Consider the following 17,198-nt stretch of genomic DNA (forward strand, 5'->3'; position numbering starts at 1 on the left):
TTAAGCAATGCCACTTTAAGCTCAAATGCCTCCTGCCTTTGGAATGTGAATTAAATATCCATTGCTTATAAAACAGGTATTTAATGAGGTTTAGCAATCATAACAAGATATGTGTCTTATGCATAGTTGTTACACCTCAATAAATAAGTTTTAATAACCCGTTGACATTTAATTATCATACAATAACTAGCATCATAAATTAAAGTCTAATGTGTATTTGGCAATATGATTACTTTGGGTAAGCTTTTGTGCAGGGAAGGGAGGCAGGAGTTTCACATTCCAGGGTGCAAGCAACCGTGGCTGTTTCCTAGCCTTTTCGAGACCAAACAGGAGCTGTGAGGGAAAATTCCCGAAGGGGCCTCAGAGTAGAGAAGCAATGTGGCTTAGTGGAAAGAGCATGGGCTTGGGAGTCATAGGACATACGTTCTAATCCTGGCTCCACCACTTGTCCGCTCTGTGACCTTGGGCGAGTCTTTTCCCTTCTCTTCACCTCAGTTCCTTCATCTGTAAAATGGGGATTAAGACTGAGCCCCACGTGGGACAACCTGATTACCTTGTATTTACCCCAATGCTTAGAACACTGCTTGGCACATAGTAAGCACTTAACAAATACCATCATTACTGTTAGTATTGCTATTATTAATTCCCAGTCCTTCATTTTTGAGATTGCTCAGTAGATGCTTTATTGCAACCATCTTCAGGAGGGGAATGTGAGAAATTTCCTCCAAGAAAAATTTGATGGGCTAATTCTAGATTAGTGTGTAGCATAAAGAAAATCCCTCATGAGTACACCATCCAATCCTCTCCTGCCTACTTATAGTGGGGATGGGGTGTGTGGGGTTTATGCTTTCATAGCTGAAGAATAAGGGCAAATGAAGGATTTCCTGGGAGACTGACTGCTGAGAAAAATTAGGAAAATGAAAACGGTAACCTTACGTGGTGAATAATATGCAAGCACTACTTCCTGCTGTGTGACCCTGGGCTCTTCATTGTGCCTCATTTTCACCCCTTGTAAAGCGGAGATTCAATCTCTGTTCTTTCTCCCTCTTAGACTGTAAGCATTACTTGAAACTGGGACTGTGACCACCTTAATTATTGTGAATCTATTCCAGAGCTTTCTAAATGATAGTGCTTGGCATATAGCATGCACTTAAATATTACTGTTATTTCTAGTAGTATCATCATTATTACTGTCTATGCCACATCCTCAAAATACCCTTTTGGGACTGAAGATGTCGTCTATAAAGGGGGCTTTTTTCTTCATTTAAATATTAATCTAAAATGAATTGGAGCTCCTGGCTCAATCCTGAACCACCTTTCCCTGATACTGGAGTCTAACAGAATCATCATATCAGAACAAGAGTAATTTCCTCCAGTATGATTTCTCAAGAACAAATATGATTCCTAGCCGTGTATCTTGGTTCTGCCTCCCTGGTTGGGATGTGTGGGATGTCAGATGAATCTATGAGACTGCTTTTTCCTCAGATCTTTGAAGAGGAGCACAGTGTTTTGTACCTGGATCAGGGAGGCGTGTTGGTGGCTATGAAACACACATCTCTACCGATTCGGCATCTCTGGTAATGGTTCTGACTGCCAGGACATGTTAAAACAAATCTGAAGAAGTCATGCTATAAGCGGATTGACCGTGGCCTTATTTGTTTTAAAATACCACAATCCATCAGAACACGATTTACACTTTTGCTCTACTAAAGGTGGATTGTAAATTGTAGTTTCACTGAAAAAGGGGTCTAAAAGAAGGATTTTAGGGAAAACTTTTTTTGTTTTTTTCAAGTAAGTCAGTTCTCAAGCACGCTATCCCTTCTTTCTTCGGTGTTATTCCTCTTCCCTGCAGAATTATTGATTCAAGAGTTTGTAAAACAATTGTATGGATAGTTCAAATCCCTGCATTAATTTTCTAAATGGCACCCTCCAACCTTAAAATTGAGTGAGTCCTACCCTCTGCATTGTCACAAATTGCCTTCACACATATTTGCTTACCAAGTATTCCACCCCATAACAGTAAAATGATTCATACAAAATGTGCACTTTTTTTTCCACTACCCAGGTTCAGGTGAATTTCTTCTGATAGGGGTAAACCTATTCCCAGTCACAAATTCAGAGTTGACCAGTGAGGCGTTAAGGGACAAATCAAATCAGATGTGCCCAAAAGGTCAAATGTTTAAATCAGAGCTCCTTGCCTGCTTTTGTGAGACTGAACCTCTGCCTCTGTTGCTGCGTCTACCCACACCTCCGCCCCTCTGCCTCATTTTAAGTTGTAATTCTGGTTTTAGTAGCACTGTTGGTTGCTGTGGAGATGATTATGATGCTGCAAATGGAGCCTTACAGCTTCAGATGGAAAATGAATTACGGAGAACTACTGAGAAACAAAGATAATTTTCATGCAGATGTCCCTTAGAAATAAAGCCAAAGAAAACCAGTTGAAAAACATGATACAATGTTCTCTGTTTAGACAAGTTCCAGGACAGGAATTGCCTCTAATAACTAGTAATGCAATTAATAGATACACATACCGGACAGAACATCAACATCCAACATCAAAATATATCCATTTATGTTTTTCTATAGTGAGGGTACAGTAGTAAGATATTAGATATCAGCCTACATTAGTTACTGAAGGTTCCACCATACAAAATTAAAAAGGAATAGTATGGCATTGTTGCTAAACTTGCAGGAGGTTGCAGTATACTGGGAGAAACAAATGCAAAAAAAAAGAAAAAAAGTGACTTGAAAAAATCATGCTGAAAATGTCTTGCTGAAAAGTTATTCCTCCCACTCAAACTATTCTTTTTAATGATCATTTAGCATGTCATTGGTGATATAAAGTTCCCAAATGACCTACCCAACTGCATGCTTGTCGGTGTCTGGCAAAGAACATTAGGCCCGTGCCCTTTGAAACCATTGTACCTTGTTCTTTTATTGGTAGAATTGTTACTTTGGCAAATATTGTCATCGATAACTGACTACTGATGTCCATTTGTCACTAGGTTAAGTTTTGACGAGGGGAGATCCTGGAGCAAATACAGTTTCACATCTATTCCGCTGTTTGTGGACGGGGTCTTGGGAGAGCCTGGAGAAGAGACGCTGATAATGACGTGAGTGGAACATTTTGAGACTTAGGCCCAGAGATTCATAGTGAGAGCCCTGTGCTTCCTGATTCATTGGCATATAATCTTTCCTCTTAGCCAGGGTACTAACTCTTTCCAAAGCAGCTTTTAGAGAGAACCACCTGATGGAGGTTTTGTGTAAGTCCATATATTTGAGGAGCTAGCCCTAATAATAATAATAATAATAATAATAATGGTATTTGTTAAGCACTTACTATGTGCAAAGCACTGTTCTAAGCTGTTGGCTACAAGGTGATCAGGTTGTCCCATTTGGGGCTCACAAGCTTAATCCCCATTTTTCCAGATGAGGTAACTGAGGCCCAGAGAAGTTAAGTGACTTGCCCAAAGTCACACAGCTGACAAGCAGCAGAGCCGGGATTTGAACCCATGACCTCTGACTCCCCAGTCCGTGCTCTTTCCACTGAGCCACACTGCTTCTCTATCCCTACCCACACTGGGGATGGCTGTCTTAAATGGTTCCATCAGGACACTGAACTGTTTTTAAGCTAGACACCCAAAAGGTTCCATTCTACATTCCTACTCAGTGCAATGTTCCATTTGATCAAATATGTCCAGATTAAAATGATGAAGTTTACCTCAGAAGTGCCAGTCTCATAAACAAGGAAGGAAGGCAGGTTGTCCTGGAGTTAGTGAGAGCTGTTTTTTTATGGGGGGCGCCCAACCATGCCAGTCTCAGAGGACAGTTCCTACTGCCACAGTGTTGATGAAGTGGCACGTGAAGAAAAATAGAAACACATTTGCAGTCCTGCAATCTCTGGCTGCTCAGTGTTTTTGTTGGAAATGGGAATAGCCTTATGAACAACACCTAAGAGCTGAACATCAAGAGAGCATTTTCCCCCTCCCTGCACACGTACGTCATCATCAGTGGTATGTACTGAGCATTTACTATGTGCAGAACACTGCACTAAGCGTACTTATGTCTTACTTGAACAGCCAGTAGAGTGGAAGTTTGAGCAATTGTTCAGTGAAACCGGACAGAGTTGAGAGTCTGAATCATTGACATTGGCCATCTGTTATCTAGGTTACCCAGCATTTTCTGAACCCCTTATTTCACATTGACTGGGGAGTTCAGCCAATTTATGCTGATGCATTGGTAACCTGTACCTGCACACTTCCAGCCAGCTCATTTCTGCTGTTTTGCCCTTATTAGGGGTGTTTTTCAATTACTACTGCTGGGAAAGGTCTAGAATCCAACTCCTGTAAGTACAACTGAGATTTAGGACTGGAGTTTTAAACCTCAACCCCAGATGGAAAGAGATGCAAACAGCACTTGGCTGACAATTCCTTGGATAGGAAATGAGGCAGAAAAATGGTTTCCATATATTCCATTCCAGAGCTGCTCCCTTCAAGAGCTCTGCAGTGAGAACGTAGGTTTGCTAACAATCATACAGCCTGATACAAAGCACTCATTTACCGAATAAAAATGTGGCAGTTAATCAAATAACGTATGAAGAAGCAGATGAAAACAACCCTTGCCAGGGATTTTAGAAATATCCTTGGTAATCAGAAACTGATCCCACCTTAAAGCAAAAGCACAGACTCTCAATTCCTTGATGAAAACCTTCCCAAGGACTTCTCTAGGTCCAGTTACTTCATGTCATAAGCACCTTTCCCAATAACGAAGTAGATTAAAAACACAACAGTAGCTATTTGTGCTTCTGAAATTTCATTTTCATGAGTTTCCTTTGCCAACCTGGCACATAATGCCCATAAATTGGAGAGAGACTTAATTAGTAGCTTAGGTACATCTGGGTTTCAAAACCAGTCTTTCAAATTTGAAAATCTAATGTTTTCATCCTTGGAAAACTTCTTTATAATGGGGATAAAATCAATGCTCAATCAGTTGTCTCTATTGAGCACTTGTGTGCAGAGCACTGCTAAACTCTTGGGAGAGTACAGTAAAACAGACTTGGTAGATATGTTCCTTGCCCACAAGGAGCTTTCAGTCTAGAGGCCCATTTGGGATAGGGATTGTTTCTGATTTCATAACCTTTTATCTAGCCCATTACTTGTCACTTAAAAAGTCCTTAATAAATGCCATAATTATTGCTTAGTTTGGTAAGAGAAGGGAATAGATCTAGATTATTTGAAATGTGAAAGTGGATTTTTAAAACTCTATCCTACTGAATTGTCCTTCCTTTCTGTAAAAATTGGGTTGTTTGCCTTATAATCCAAAATAGCCCAAGGCAAATGCAGAAGGACTTTTGGTAGGTCCCAAAGTTCAGATTTTCCCTTTCCTTGTGTGAGAAAACATGCATAGATTTAGTTACATGTCACCTTCATGGGAATTTTTAAATTCCAGCCTCCACAAGCAAAAGATACGGTATGTCGAACTCCCTTTAAGGCGATTGGAATATGTTGTCATTGAATGGAAGTAGTGAAAATACACTGATACTTGTAATGAATGGAGAGATCAAACGCAGTATAATTTAATCTGTTCTCATTGGCCTCCCTGGGTGGGGAGGGGCTGGCCCCAGCCTGGGAATCTAGCTTCTGATGCTCTGCAAACCTTCTTGCTGTATTCTATAGAGTATTTGGACACTTCAGCCATCGCTCCGAATGGCAACTGGTCAAAGTTGACTACAAGTCCATTTTCGACAGGCGGTGTGCTGAGGAAGACTATCTCCCATGGCAACTCCACAGCCAGGTAACAGGAAAAAGACCCAGGGGCTCTTTTGGGGCTGTTACTGGGCAATGGTTAGTTTGCCAAGAATTGGGCACAATGCTCACTAGAGAACATGATCACCTTTCCAGTTACTTCCACTTAACTCCCACAAGTCTGAGTTAGGGAGATTTGGACCGTGGTTCCTGTAGGGTGGCATTTCCACCTGTTCTGTGTCCCCTGGAATTGAAACAACTGAGGGTCATTTTGAAGTTGTTTCTGTTTTATGCTGGAATAGGAGATAAAATTCAAATGCACTTTAGTTACCATTACAACGCAAAATGAAATATAAACTCAGCACTAGGCTCTAGATACAATTCATCACAGCCCAGTAGAAGTCGGGGCAGTGCGGAAGCTGGAGACCTTTATTGTTACCTGAACCAAGGCAGCAGATAGTGGCATTACACTGGATGAATAGATCCAGAAACAACCTTCTTTCTGGCTTCTCGGACTGCTCACATTTGGGTTGTCTACCCTTCATATTTCAGGCCATTTCCAGTGTTAGGAATGCAGGGTCTTTAACAGAAAACAGTTCCCCAGCCCCTGCCTCTTAATTATTTAGTTTGTGGCAAGTCTCAGCCCAACCTTCTCCCCTCTGATTTCCTGAGGCAGAAGTCCTTACCTGGGGTTCTCCAGATGATTGCAAAGTGTCTTCCTGCAAAGTCATCATTGTATTCAGGCATCAAGAGATAATATACCCCAAACCCACTGTCAGTAATGTATTTACAGGTAAGTGTAATGGAGTCTGATAAAGTGAGCTAGCTAAGGAAGACAGATCGCTGGGGAATAAGCAAGACCTGCATCTCAGATGTACAGGGATGATGAGTCTGGGATTGTCACAGTTTTGTTTGGTGATACGGTGCTTAGGTGGTCCCCAATTTACTGGGAAGCTGGACTTTCACATTTGGATTTATTTCCAGTCTAATTTTGGAGGTTTGGTTTGGGTTTTATTTATTTGTGTTTGTTTTTCTCAGCCATCATCACTTGAGGGGAAGGAGCCTGCTCAGTGAGGTTGAGTGAGGTTGAGGGGCTGTAACTTGGAGCCCTTGGGTGATTTGTGAATATGTGAAATTCTGTCTCATAGTTCTGGCCCACTGAATGGGTGTGCCCTTTATGCAAGGAGCTAATTGAGCTCAAGGACTTCTATTTCAAGGTTGGCTTGGTAAATACTTTGTTCCTGGCCTTTGGTCCTTCTGGATGTCTTCTGTGTCTCATTAAAGTTGTAGGTTATGGGCCTTTTATAGATTTTTCTTGTACTCCAATTGTAAATAGGGATAATCTCATTGCCTTTGCAATCCAATTACATGCAATACCAGAATTTTGGAAAGAATGACCAAAAACATTGTCGTCTGACCACAGAACACCAAGCTCATGTCACAGAGATAGCTGAAAAGTTTTGGGAATCCATCATGCCCACAAGGATGTGAGAATATGTTCTCGTGATTGGTTATGGTCCTATCCCATGATAGCTTCTGATCTGAGTATATTGTCTTTTCAGGGAGAGGCATGCATTATGGGAGCCAAAAGAATATACAAGAAGCGAAAATCCGAAAAGAAATGCATGCAGGGAAAATATGCTGGTGCCATGGCATCAGAGCCCTGTGTCTGTACGGAGGCAGACTTTGACTGGTGAGTCGATTTTCTCACTGGAGTTAGCTGACTCATCAGGTTTATGCCATGTGAGATAATACAAGCACTGAACAACCTCATCAAGTCAACCCCTTTTCTGTGTATGCACTGAAACCTTTAGAACTGAGCCTGCTTAGTTGAGGGCATTTGTCTCTTTGTGCACCAAGGAGTGTTGGGTTAAATCCAGCCCCAGCCCAGCCACTGTTTTGGAGAACCTGAGAGAGTGCAAAGCACACCAACCACTTCAGCAGCCTGGGACACAGATTTACTTCATTTCATTTTGCATTTAAGCCTTCCCTGCCCCTACTCATTCAGGAGGGTGAAGTCCAGCCTGGTCATCGAGTCCCTTGCCTGTTAAAGGGAAACTTAGCTGTCTTCCGTGGTGTGGCCACATCTACCTGGTGGCCATGATATTAAAAATAAATTATTCTTGCATTGCTTTTCTCCTCCAGGTCCTGGTTGAGGTTCATGCTCATCTTCGTACAATTATTCCTCGGGCTTGTGGGCCCGGTCGACTTAATGATGACACTAAATGTATGTCCCTGGGAATTTTGTGCCTACATTCCAATTTTCCACTTGAATTGTATATTTGTGTTTTTGTTTTTGTCCTGCCACTCTTACTGGTCTATAAACTCCCTGAGGGATGGGGCCATATCTTCTGCTTTGTCCTTTGAAGGCCCAACACCTCTCAAATGGATTGAGAACTCTGCACAAAGTAGAACCTCTGTCGATACCGTGGCAGAGAAGGGAAAAGAGAATGATAGAGGATGTAAATTCTATAAGAAGAAGTCTTCTGGAGTTCCTCTCTCTGTACTCCCTCTTGAGTGTTTCCAGTGCTCATGTGGAGAGAAAAGGGATGTCGTTTTGTAGATCGACTCCTCATAATGTAGATCAGTGTTGGTGAATTCACCCCATCAATCCATCAGTTAATACTGTGTACTGAGTGCTTACTCTGTGCAGAGCACTGTTTGGGAAGAAAACAAGATAATAGTTTGGTAGACTTGATCCCTGCCTTCAAGGAATTTACAATCTAGTGGAAGAGGCAGGCATTAAAATAAATTACAGGTGGGGGAAACAACAGAAAATAAAGATAGGTATGAAAATACTATGGGAGTGGATGTGGGAGATGGACAGGGGTGAAGAGACAGTTTCTTGAGTGATGAAGAAGTTCTGAAGTGGCAGTAAGCATAAATAGGCTGAGGAGATGAAAGATTAATCAGGAAAGACTTCCTGGAGGAGATGTGATTTCAGAAGCAATATGATTTGAGAAGCGGCATGGCTTAGTTGAAAGAGCATGATCCTGAGAGTCAGAAAGACCTGGGTTCTAATTCCAACTCCACCACCTTTCTGCTGGGTGACCTTAGGCAAGTCACTTAAGTTCTCTGAGCCTCAGTTACCTTGTCAGTGGAATGGGGATTAAGACTGTGAGCCCCATGTGGGACATGGACTGTGTCCAACTGGTTATCTTGTATCTACCCCAGTGATTAGTACAGTGCCTGGCACATAGGAAATAGTTAATAAATACCATTTAAAAAAAAAAACCTTGAAGAAAGGGAGCCTTGGTGTGCTGGATACGAAGGGGGAGGGAATTCCAGGTAGAAGGTAGGGCATGAGCAGGACATCAATGACCCAGGCCAAGTAACTTGGTCTCCTGTGGTAAAGAGGGAAGAATCAAATTCAAGCCCCCTGTACACTAAACCACTCTGGGGCCTGAAGTGTTTTGATTTGGTCCTATTTATCCAATGGTACTTGTTAAGTGCTTATTGTATGCCGAGCACTGTATGTGCACAGTCAAAATCAGTATTCATCAATATGAAGGATGCCCCAATAACTTCCTGGATTAAGTTTGTCTGCCCAGTCAAAACAAGTTAACATTTGAGAAGCTGTGATCACACTCCCAAACATTCAACAAACTCAGATAGCATGGTTGAAAAGTTTGTACTTTCATATGAATGGCTTGGATGAATTTCAGTGTTGTTTACCTCACTTAGACCAGCCCTATGCGACCTCTGTTATTTTTCTTTTTTTCTATATCATTTAGGAGGTTTGTTAGTATATTTGCTGAGTTAGCTACTAAGAAGTCTTGGCCCAATTTTCCATCACGTAATAATAACCTTTTGAAAGAGAAGAAATCTAATGCCCCTAAATTCTCTGTGCTTCAATGGTCGGCCTGTTAGAATTCAAAAACAAGCAATTTTTTTAATGGGGTAATAGATCCTTTTCAGCAGTACACCAATTGTGCAAGCATTCGTTAAATCAACATTTTATAAACATTTGGCCATGCAAATTCCCCCAGATAAAATTGTTTTTAAGAGGTTCATTGTTTTTCAAGATGAAAAAACTTTCCAAGAGTAAGTTACCTCTCATCAGCCGTCCAAAAATAAGATCCAGGAAAGCTGGGCAGAGGGTGGGGCTGTGGGAGTCAATACAGAGTTGGAAGAGGGGTGGACACACCTCGGCTCTCAGGAGGAAGAAACAAAAAGGAGTGGGTGAGGAGGTGAAGGAGGAGACAGGAAAGCCATCCTGCGTGCGATCCTGCATCAATTCCTATGTGCACCGTGGCCTGCAGCCAGAGGGCAATGGTGCTTCAGCAAATGTGAGCGTCCAGAAGGATTTAACCCAACAGTCTCAGCAACAGCAATCTCCCAACAGATTCTTTTAAAGCAAATTCATGATTCTGGCATTATCTTCAAACCCAGCCTTTTCTTTTTACCAGCTCTTTTTTTTTTTTATCCTGACATTTTGCTCATCAGGGAGAACCTCACAAAACCAGAAACCCCGATTTTCATTAACTTCTTTTTTGGAACCACAGACCCCACCTTCCAAGGGCTGTCCTTTTTTCTCCTTTTGGGCAGGCTGTATATCAGACTGCCTGTCTGTTGTGGGATTGGCAAGGAGAATTAGACAGAGGAGCTTATTTTACAGTCTTCTAAACTGAACCAATCAGAAACTGGTTATGAACATAACTGTTATGCATGTGGGTGGGGGTAAGTACCTAACTGTTTAAGAGGCTAGCAACACAGTTATGTAAGTGGAGCAGTGCGGGAGGAGATCGGTTAGGGAGATAAAGGATTCATCAGGGAAGGCTTCCTGCAGGAGATGTGATTTTTAAGGTCTTTGAAGGTGGGGCATGTAGAGTGTAGCAGAGTACAGAAACAGCATGGTCTAATGGATAGAGCATGGGCTTGGGAGTCAGAAGGTCCTGGGTTCTAATCCTGCCTCTGTCACTTCTTTGCTCTGTGACCTTGGGTAAGTCACTTCACATCTTTGTCCCTGTCACTTCATCTGTAAAATAGGGATTAAGACTCCATGCGGGCCAGGGACTGTGTCCAACCCAATGGCTTGTTTTCACCCCAGCGCTTAGTACAGTACCTTGCACATAGTAAGCACTTAACAAATACCATTATTATTATTATCATTAGCAATTTGCCAAATACGAAGGGAGAAGGGGTCCCAGGCAGGAGGAAGCTCATGAGATAGGGGCTGATGGTGAGAGAGACAGGAGCGAGATCCAGTGATTAGGTTGGCATTAGAGGAGCAAAGTGTGTTTTGTTGAGTTGTAGTGCGGAGAGAGCTGATTGAATGCCTTAAACCTGATGTTGAGAAGTTTCTGCTCAATTTGGGAGGCCATATCCCAGGAACCGATTTGTTGAGCCCCAGATGCATCCTGTAAAAGCCAAGAAGCACATCTGATTTCAGTCCCTTTCCAGGCCCTGGGGGCATGCAAGGTTGCTGGTGTAGCTAAAAGAGATGCTCACCGTAGTTTCCACCATGCTGTTCCTGGGCAGGCAGCGCACGCCAGCTGGCTCAGATTTATGAGGCTAACACTGTTTGGGCTCCCACTCATGGGACAGTTCCAGGCGCTCCTGAAGGACGTTTCATTTTCCTCTCTGACTTTGAAGCATATGGCACAAGTACAGCCAGCCCTGGATTGACGCTCCTTCCTTTATCCATATGTCTGCAAAGAGGACCCAAAAGACCATGGCAGTAATGAGTCTCTTGCTGAGCGCGGCTGCTTTAGAATTATGTACCAAAGTTTGGGGACGGGACTGGACACGTTGTATACATTCCTGTGAGGCAGAAATGGCTGTTTCCTTTCTTGCTGGATTACCGCATATACTGTGTGCTCTGTTGCCCCTTTTTGTCACTTCAGGGGCCCATGAGTTCATAATAACATATTCCAGCACAGCAGTAATTGAATTATAGGTCATTTAGGGCTCATTCAAATACAGCCACTTTTGTTTTCTCAAAAGAAATCAAAGTTGTTTTTACCACTCACAGTGTGAGTCTTCTTCTTGTCCTCTGTGAGGGGAAGATTCAAGACCTGGTACTCATGAAGGATGCCCTGGCGAAAAGCTGAGATGTAGTGGATGATGCGCATATCTTGGTGAAATGATATCTCTTGCTTTTATTCCCCCTACAGCGATTACGGTTACGAGCGTCACAGCAACGGTCAGTGCTTACCTGCATTTTGGTTCAATCCATCTTCCCTTTCAAAAGACTGCAGCCTGGGGCAAAGTTACCTTAACAGCACAGGGTAAGTGACCCTTCAGGAGTAACATTAAAGGCCCGTTGTTGGCTGCCTGGAGCCACAAGGTTCAACAAAGACTTCTAGGCATGAAGCACTGGAAAACATGTCTCCTTGTGGCACAATTTATTTTGCTTTGTTCACTGAGATAATACAGTTCTGCTTTGTGTTTATAGTGTCTCTTTTGACTGAGACTCTTAAAGCACCGGTAGCTTTTCAAGAATCCTATATGGTTAGAATACACTCTCTCTTTAGACCTCGTAGTCAGTTCTCCAGGTGTTTGGGGGTTTTTGTTCTTGCTGACCCTCGCATTAAAGAAAACCTGCACTGTAATGTACTTCTCGGGATCAGCACTGCATATGTTAACGTAACTATTTCTTCCCACATCTCATGGGCTCTTGCTGGGTGAGTGCCCTTGTTGGGAGAAAGTTTCCTAATTTCCAACCAGCATTCTATGCCAAGTGTGCAGCGAGAACATATGTTACGGGAGAACTGGCTGCACATAAACATTAGTCGGCTTCTTATTTGTAAATAAGTGTATTCATTAGCTCTTACGTGCAGCCCCCTAGTGAAGCGGGTTGCTTTGATTCTGACTCAGCTGAGGCAGAGGATGAGGGAGCAAGAATCGAAATGATTCTCTCAAATGCTTAGAGCATGTTTCTGGTAAAGGTAAGAGTTCAAATTCATAGCCCCTGAATTCCTCCCCACTGGACCCATCAAACCATTTTACTTTTCGCCTGTCACTTTTGTTTACTGCTCTTTAATTTAACATCTATATAGATAACACTTGAAAGGGAGGCTTGTCTCTTAAAGTCAGCCCTGGCAGGTCAGAGTTGGGCACTGGCCCACTTTTAGCATGCAATTCTACTGGCTCTGGGTTCCATCATGGCTGAGGTGGCTAGGGCTTTTTTTCTTCCCTTTTCCTGCCACTCTTGTACTATTTATCCCTGGACTCCTAGTAGAGGGGAGAACTCTGAGAAGCCCAGCAAGAAGTTGCTTTGGATGAAAAGAAAATCAGGAGTATTTATTGAGCCCAAAGCACTGCTGTTACCATGACTGCCACAAAGTGCCAGGACTTTCTGCCTGTCAAGAGCTCAGAATGAAGCAGAAAGAAGCCATGGCAGGACTCCTGCTGCCACCTTCACCAGCTCCCAGCTCTATCTCGTTTGCTTCCTACTTTCTTCCATTCCAGATTAAATTACCTGAGTAAATTGTATCTTCCCCAGTGCTTAGAAAAGTGTCTGATACATAGTAATTCCTGAACAATAATAATAATAAGAATAACCCCAGATACAGTGCTTCTTTCTGGCTTCCCAGGGGTGGCCACAGAACTCTTGGGAGCTGTGGGCAGCAGCAGCAGGATCTGGGTTTTAATGTGACATAATACTCTTCTATTTCACACTGGTGATTTTTTGTGTGTGTGTCTCCAAGAGCCTGGTTTGAGTCTGTGTGTTGGACTGGGGGGGGCGGGTTGGGGGGCTGCACGCACGTGGGTGTGGCTGTGTGTGTGTTTTGCCCACTGCTACTTGAACCCATCCCCTTTTGTCCCAACCTCAGTGGACATACAGAAAAGGAAAGAGATTTTGAACTTGCAACACCTTATACACTGTCAGGTATCCTATGGGCATTCAGTGTATGTTAAACTAATTATGTGGATTCATGATTTATTTCTGACATAGAAAAATTCATGTCTCATCCAAAGTCACTTCAGGATTAAATCTCTTCTCCCTTAACCTCAGACTATGAGCTCTGAATGGGACAGGGACTGTGTCCAATCAGATTATCTTCCAATTACACAATGCTAAGCACACATCATGGGAAGCAGCATGGCCTGGTGGAAAGTGCGCGGGCCTGGGAATCAGAGGACTTGGGTTCTAATCTTGGCTCTGCCACTTGACCGCTGTGTGATCTTAGGCAAGTTTCTTAACTTCTCTGTGCCTCAGTTTCCTCAACTGTAAAATGGAGATTCAAATCCTGTTCTCCCTCCTATTTAGACTGTGAGCCTCATGTGGGCCAGGGACTGCATGTGACCTGTTTAACTTGTATCCACCCCAGCACTTAGAACAGTGCTTAACAAATTCCATCTTTATTATAGTATGTGCTACAATTATTATTATGAGGGACCTGTGAATGAGCCCAGAATAGAGTGCAGCACTCCAGACTCTTAAATTGCAATGTGACTTCCTCCTGTTTTTTTTTCTATAGGAACAGGAACTTTAAAGTCTGGGAAAGAAAGATGCCAGATGCAAAATAGCAGGAATCACTGGGCACTAATGCCCTGCACATTCTTCCTTGTGATTACTGCAAGTGTTTCTTCTATTCTTCCTTTCCCATGCCACCACTTTAAACCATTACTGGTAGAGGCAGCAGAGGGACTTGGCCTTGGCAGCTGGGCTCAGAACCAGATGGAAAGAAATACAATCCCGTAGCCCCTTTGGCATACGGTACATGACTTGGTTACCCATTACCTTGCATCAAGACCTAAGTCCATGTATACAGAAAGCAACATGTTAGCTTGAGTCTCTGGCAGTTACAGAGAGGGAGTCTGCCAAAATAACCCCGTGTGTGTGTGTGTGTGTGTGTGTGTGTGTCCGCAGTGGGATATGATGTAGCTGAATAACCATACACACATATATCCATAGATCTATGTTCCATAATGTTCCCTACCAAACTATGGCCTGTCATATAATGAGCAAAATCCTATAGGGAAGTTGTCACCTGTCTGAAGATAATGTTTTGTGCAATCTAACTCTTCCTTTCCTTGCAAAGACTTTCCCTCATACTTCCATTAGGGCCCAGAAAGTATGTTGGGCTTCCTGGCATGCTGACCAAAGCCACATCTTTCTCTCCCATTCATTCCCTCCTCTTTTGATATGTCCGATCCTCCTTCTCTGCAAGCAGGGGCCGTTTGTCATATGTGTTGGCATATTCACATTAGAATTCCTGGTTTTAGTAAGGGGATGTAGAAGAGAATAAATGTATCTTTCTTGATTCTCTCCTTTGCTTTATAGAATGGGCTGGTCTCAACTCAGAATTTCCCTTTTTCCTCTTGATTGATATTATTTTCTTATCTCTTCTACTTATGCTTTTCTTCCATTCTGTCAGTCCATCAGGCAGTTGTATTACTGTGTGCAGAGCACAGTACCAAGCACTTGGTAGAGTAGAACATAACAATAAACATTCACATTCCCTGCCCTAATACTAAGTTGAAATATTCGACTTGCAAGTAATGCATATTTCTAATGTTGACCACTAAACCAGGTGCATTATTTATAGGTTTTGTATTTTTGCCGACTTGAGTTTTAAAGATTAGCTTCTATTCCATGCAGAGTTTGCCTAATGGGTTTTGTGTTAGCTTTTTGGAATGACCACTTTCTTTGAAATACCCTCTTTTCCTTTTTAATTTAACTGCATGTGCTCACCTTCCTGTTTAAGTCTTCTAAAGACAGTGGTTGAATTTTTTAATGGTATTTTTTGGGTGCTTACTATGTTCCAGGCACCATACTAAGCACTGGGTAGGTACAAAATAATCAGGTTGGACACAGTCCATGACCCAGATGGGGCTTAATCCCTATTTGCACAGATATGGTAACTGAGCGACAGAGAAATGAAGTAACTTGCCCAAGGTCACACAGCAGACAAGGACAGACCCAGATTTAGAACCCACATCCTTGTGACTCCCAGATGGTGCTCTATACATTAAGCCACACTGCTTCTAGATACCCCAAAATTTACCAGTAACAGTTGCATAATGCGCTGGCAAAAGATATGCTAAAAGCAAGTCATAAAAAAACCAAGAACTTTAATTGCCCAAAGTTCACGAAACCCAACTTTGAAGCGGCATATCTTCTATGACTTTTCTCAAGTCTGACTTCATCATCCAACTGATTTCTAAGCTCTTCAAGGATTTTGTTTTTTTGATTATTTTACTTCAGCTGTTATGATTTATGCCCCTTGTCAAAAAGTCAAGGTTGCATTTGATTTAGACAGTTTGTCATCAGACATCAATAACCATTCCTGCTGTTCACAACTGCAGTTATCATTGTCGAGCATATATTTCAATGTGCCTACTGCCTCTCCAAAGGATAAGAGTATTATATTCTCAGGCTACTCTGTCAACCAAATATCTAGCAACTTGAAACTCAAAACCTTGTACATTAAGTGATTTAATAGTGCAGGTAAGAGAAATAGAAAATATGAGTAGTTTCAGCCCCAGTGAATATGAGCACAACCAGAAGCCATAGGAGTTTTGAATGCCATGTCCTCACAGTTCTTCTATCTAAATTATTAAAAGATTTACAAGGTATACATTTTGGATGTCTTTATGCTCTGAAAGTTGGCTCTGAAACACAATACACAAGCTATTTCCTCAGCTTGGGACCTGAAGAATAAACTTCTGAGTTGTGGAAGTAGAAAGCCATTTCATGAATCGGTTTTGTCTTAGTATTTGAAGTGTCAGGGAAAGGACAGTTCAAATCTAATAACAAAGCTAAAATAGCTGGGCAAATTACTGTTCATGATGGGTGTCCTATTTCTTTTTCTCTGTCCATCCTAAAACCTCCTCTCCTAACCCTCTATTTTCTTGGTTTGCAATTTCATCGTTAAGTTCACTTTACATTTAGGATCAGGGGACTGTATTTTGTAGAAAGCAAAGTGGGAGGGGTCAGAATTTCTAGCCAGCTAAGGACTAGGAGAAAATGTGAAAGACCAGAGTAGTGAAAGAAAAGAAAGGTAGGGGAAAGGAATTGTAAGCTTACCGTGAGCAGGGAATGTGTCTACCAACTCTGTTATACTGTACTCTCCCAAATTCTTAGTACAGTGCTTAGCTCTGCATACAGTAAGTGCTCAATAAATGCAGTTGATTGAACGAGGGATTAAGGGAGGAAGGAAGAGGGAGGGCTAGAATGAAGAAAGGAGAGATGGAGAGAGGAAAGGAGAAATTGAGGGAGGAAGGAAAGGAGAGACTGAGGGAGGGAGAAAAGGAGAGAAGATCTAGGGAAGAAAGGATAGAGAAATGAGAAAAGAGAAAATGCCAATGGGAGGGAGGGAATGAAGGACACAGAAAGCAGGGAACAGTAGCATGGGATGATTCATAGCAATCAACTCAGGTGGCTTGGACCCACTCCAGGTCCTGCCTCAGGGATGTCAGAAGGAGGCCTTAAAGTCGGTGGAAGCTTGAGAGAGCTACTGATGCGTATATTTGCAGACTCCCCACTGTGGGTATCCCACCAGT

At 42.4% G+C, this 17,198-nt stretch overlaps 1 protein-coding gene across 1 annotated transcript in view; it reads left to right on the forward strand.

Annotated features, from left to right (window-relative positions):
• The window catches only part of SORCS1 (sortilin related VPS10 domain containing receptor 1), a 402,129-nt gene that overhangs the window by 331,289 nt on the left and 53,642 nt on the right, over window positions 1-17,198 (forward strand). Inside the window, exons 16-20 of the mRNA XM_038758618.1 lie at window positions 1,486-1,577; window positions 3,006-3,113; window positions 5,676-5,793; window positions 7,307-7,437; window positions 11,861-11,974. Of these exons, the coding sequence (XP_038614546.1) occupies window positions 1,486-1,577; window positions 3,006-3,113; window positions 5,676-5,793; window positions 7,307-7,437; window positions 11,861-11,974 (563 nt within the window). The remainder of the gene's footprint in view (window positions 1-1,485; window positions 1,578-3,005; window positions 3,114-5,675; window positions 5,794-7,306; window positions 7,438-11,860; window positions 11,975-17,198) is intronic.

This window comes from Tachyglossus aculeatus, chromosome 16, assembly GCF_015852505.1.
Source record: "Tachyglossus aculeatus isolate mTacAcu1 chromosome 16, mTacAcu1.pri, whole genome shotgun sequence".
Taxonomy (NCBI): Eukaryota; Metazoa; Chordata; class Mammalia; order Monotremata; family Tachyglossidae; genus Tachyglossus; species Tachyglossus aculeatus.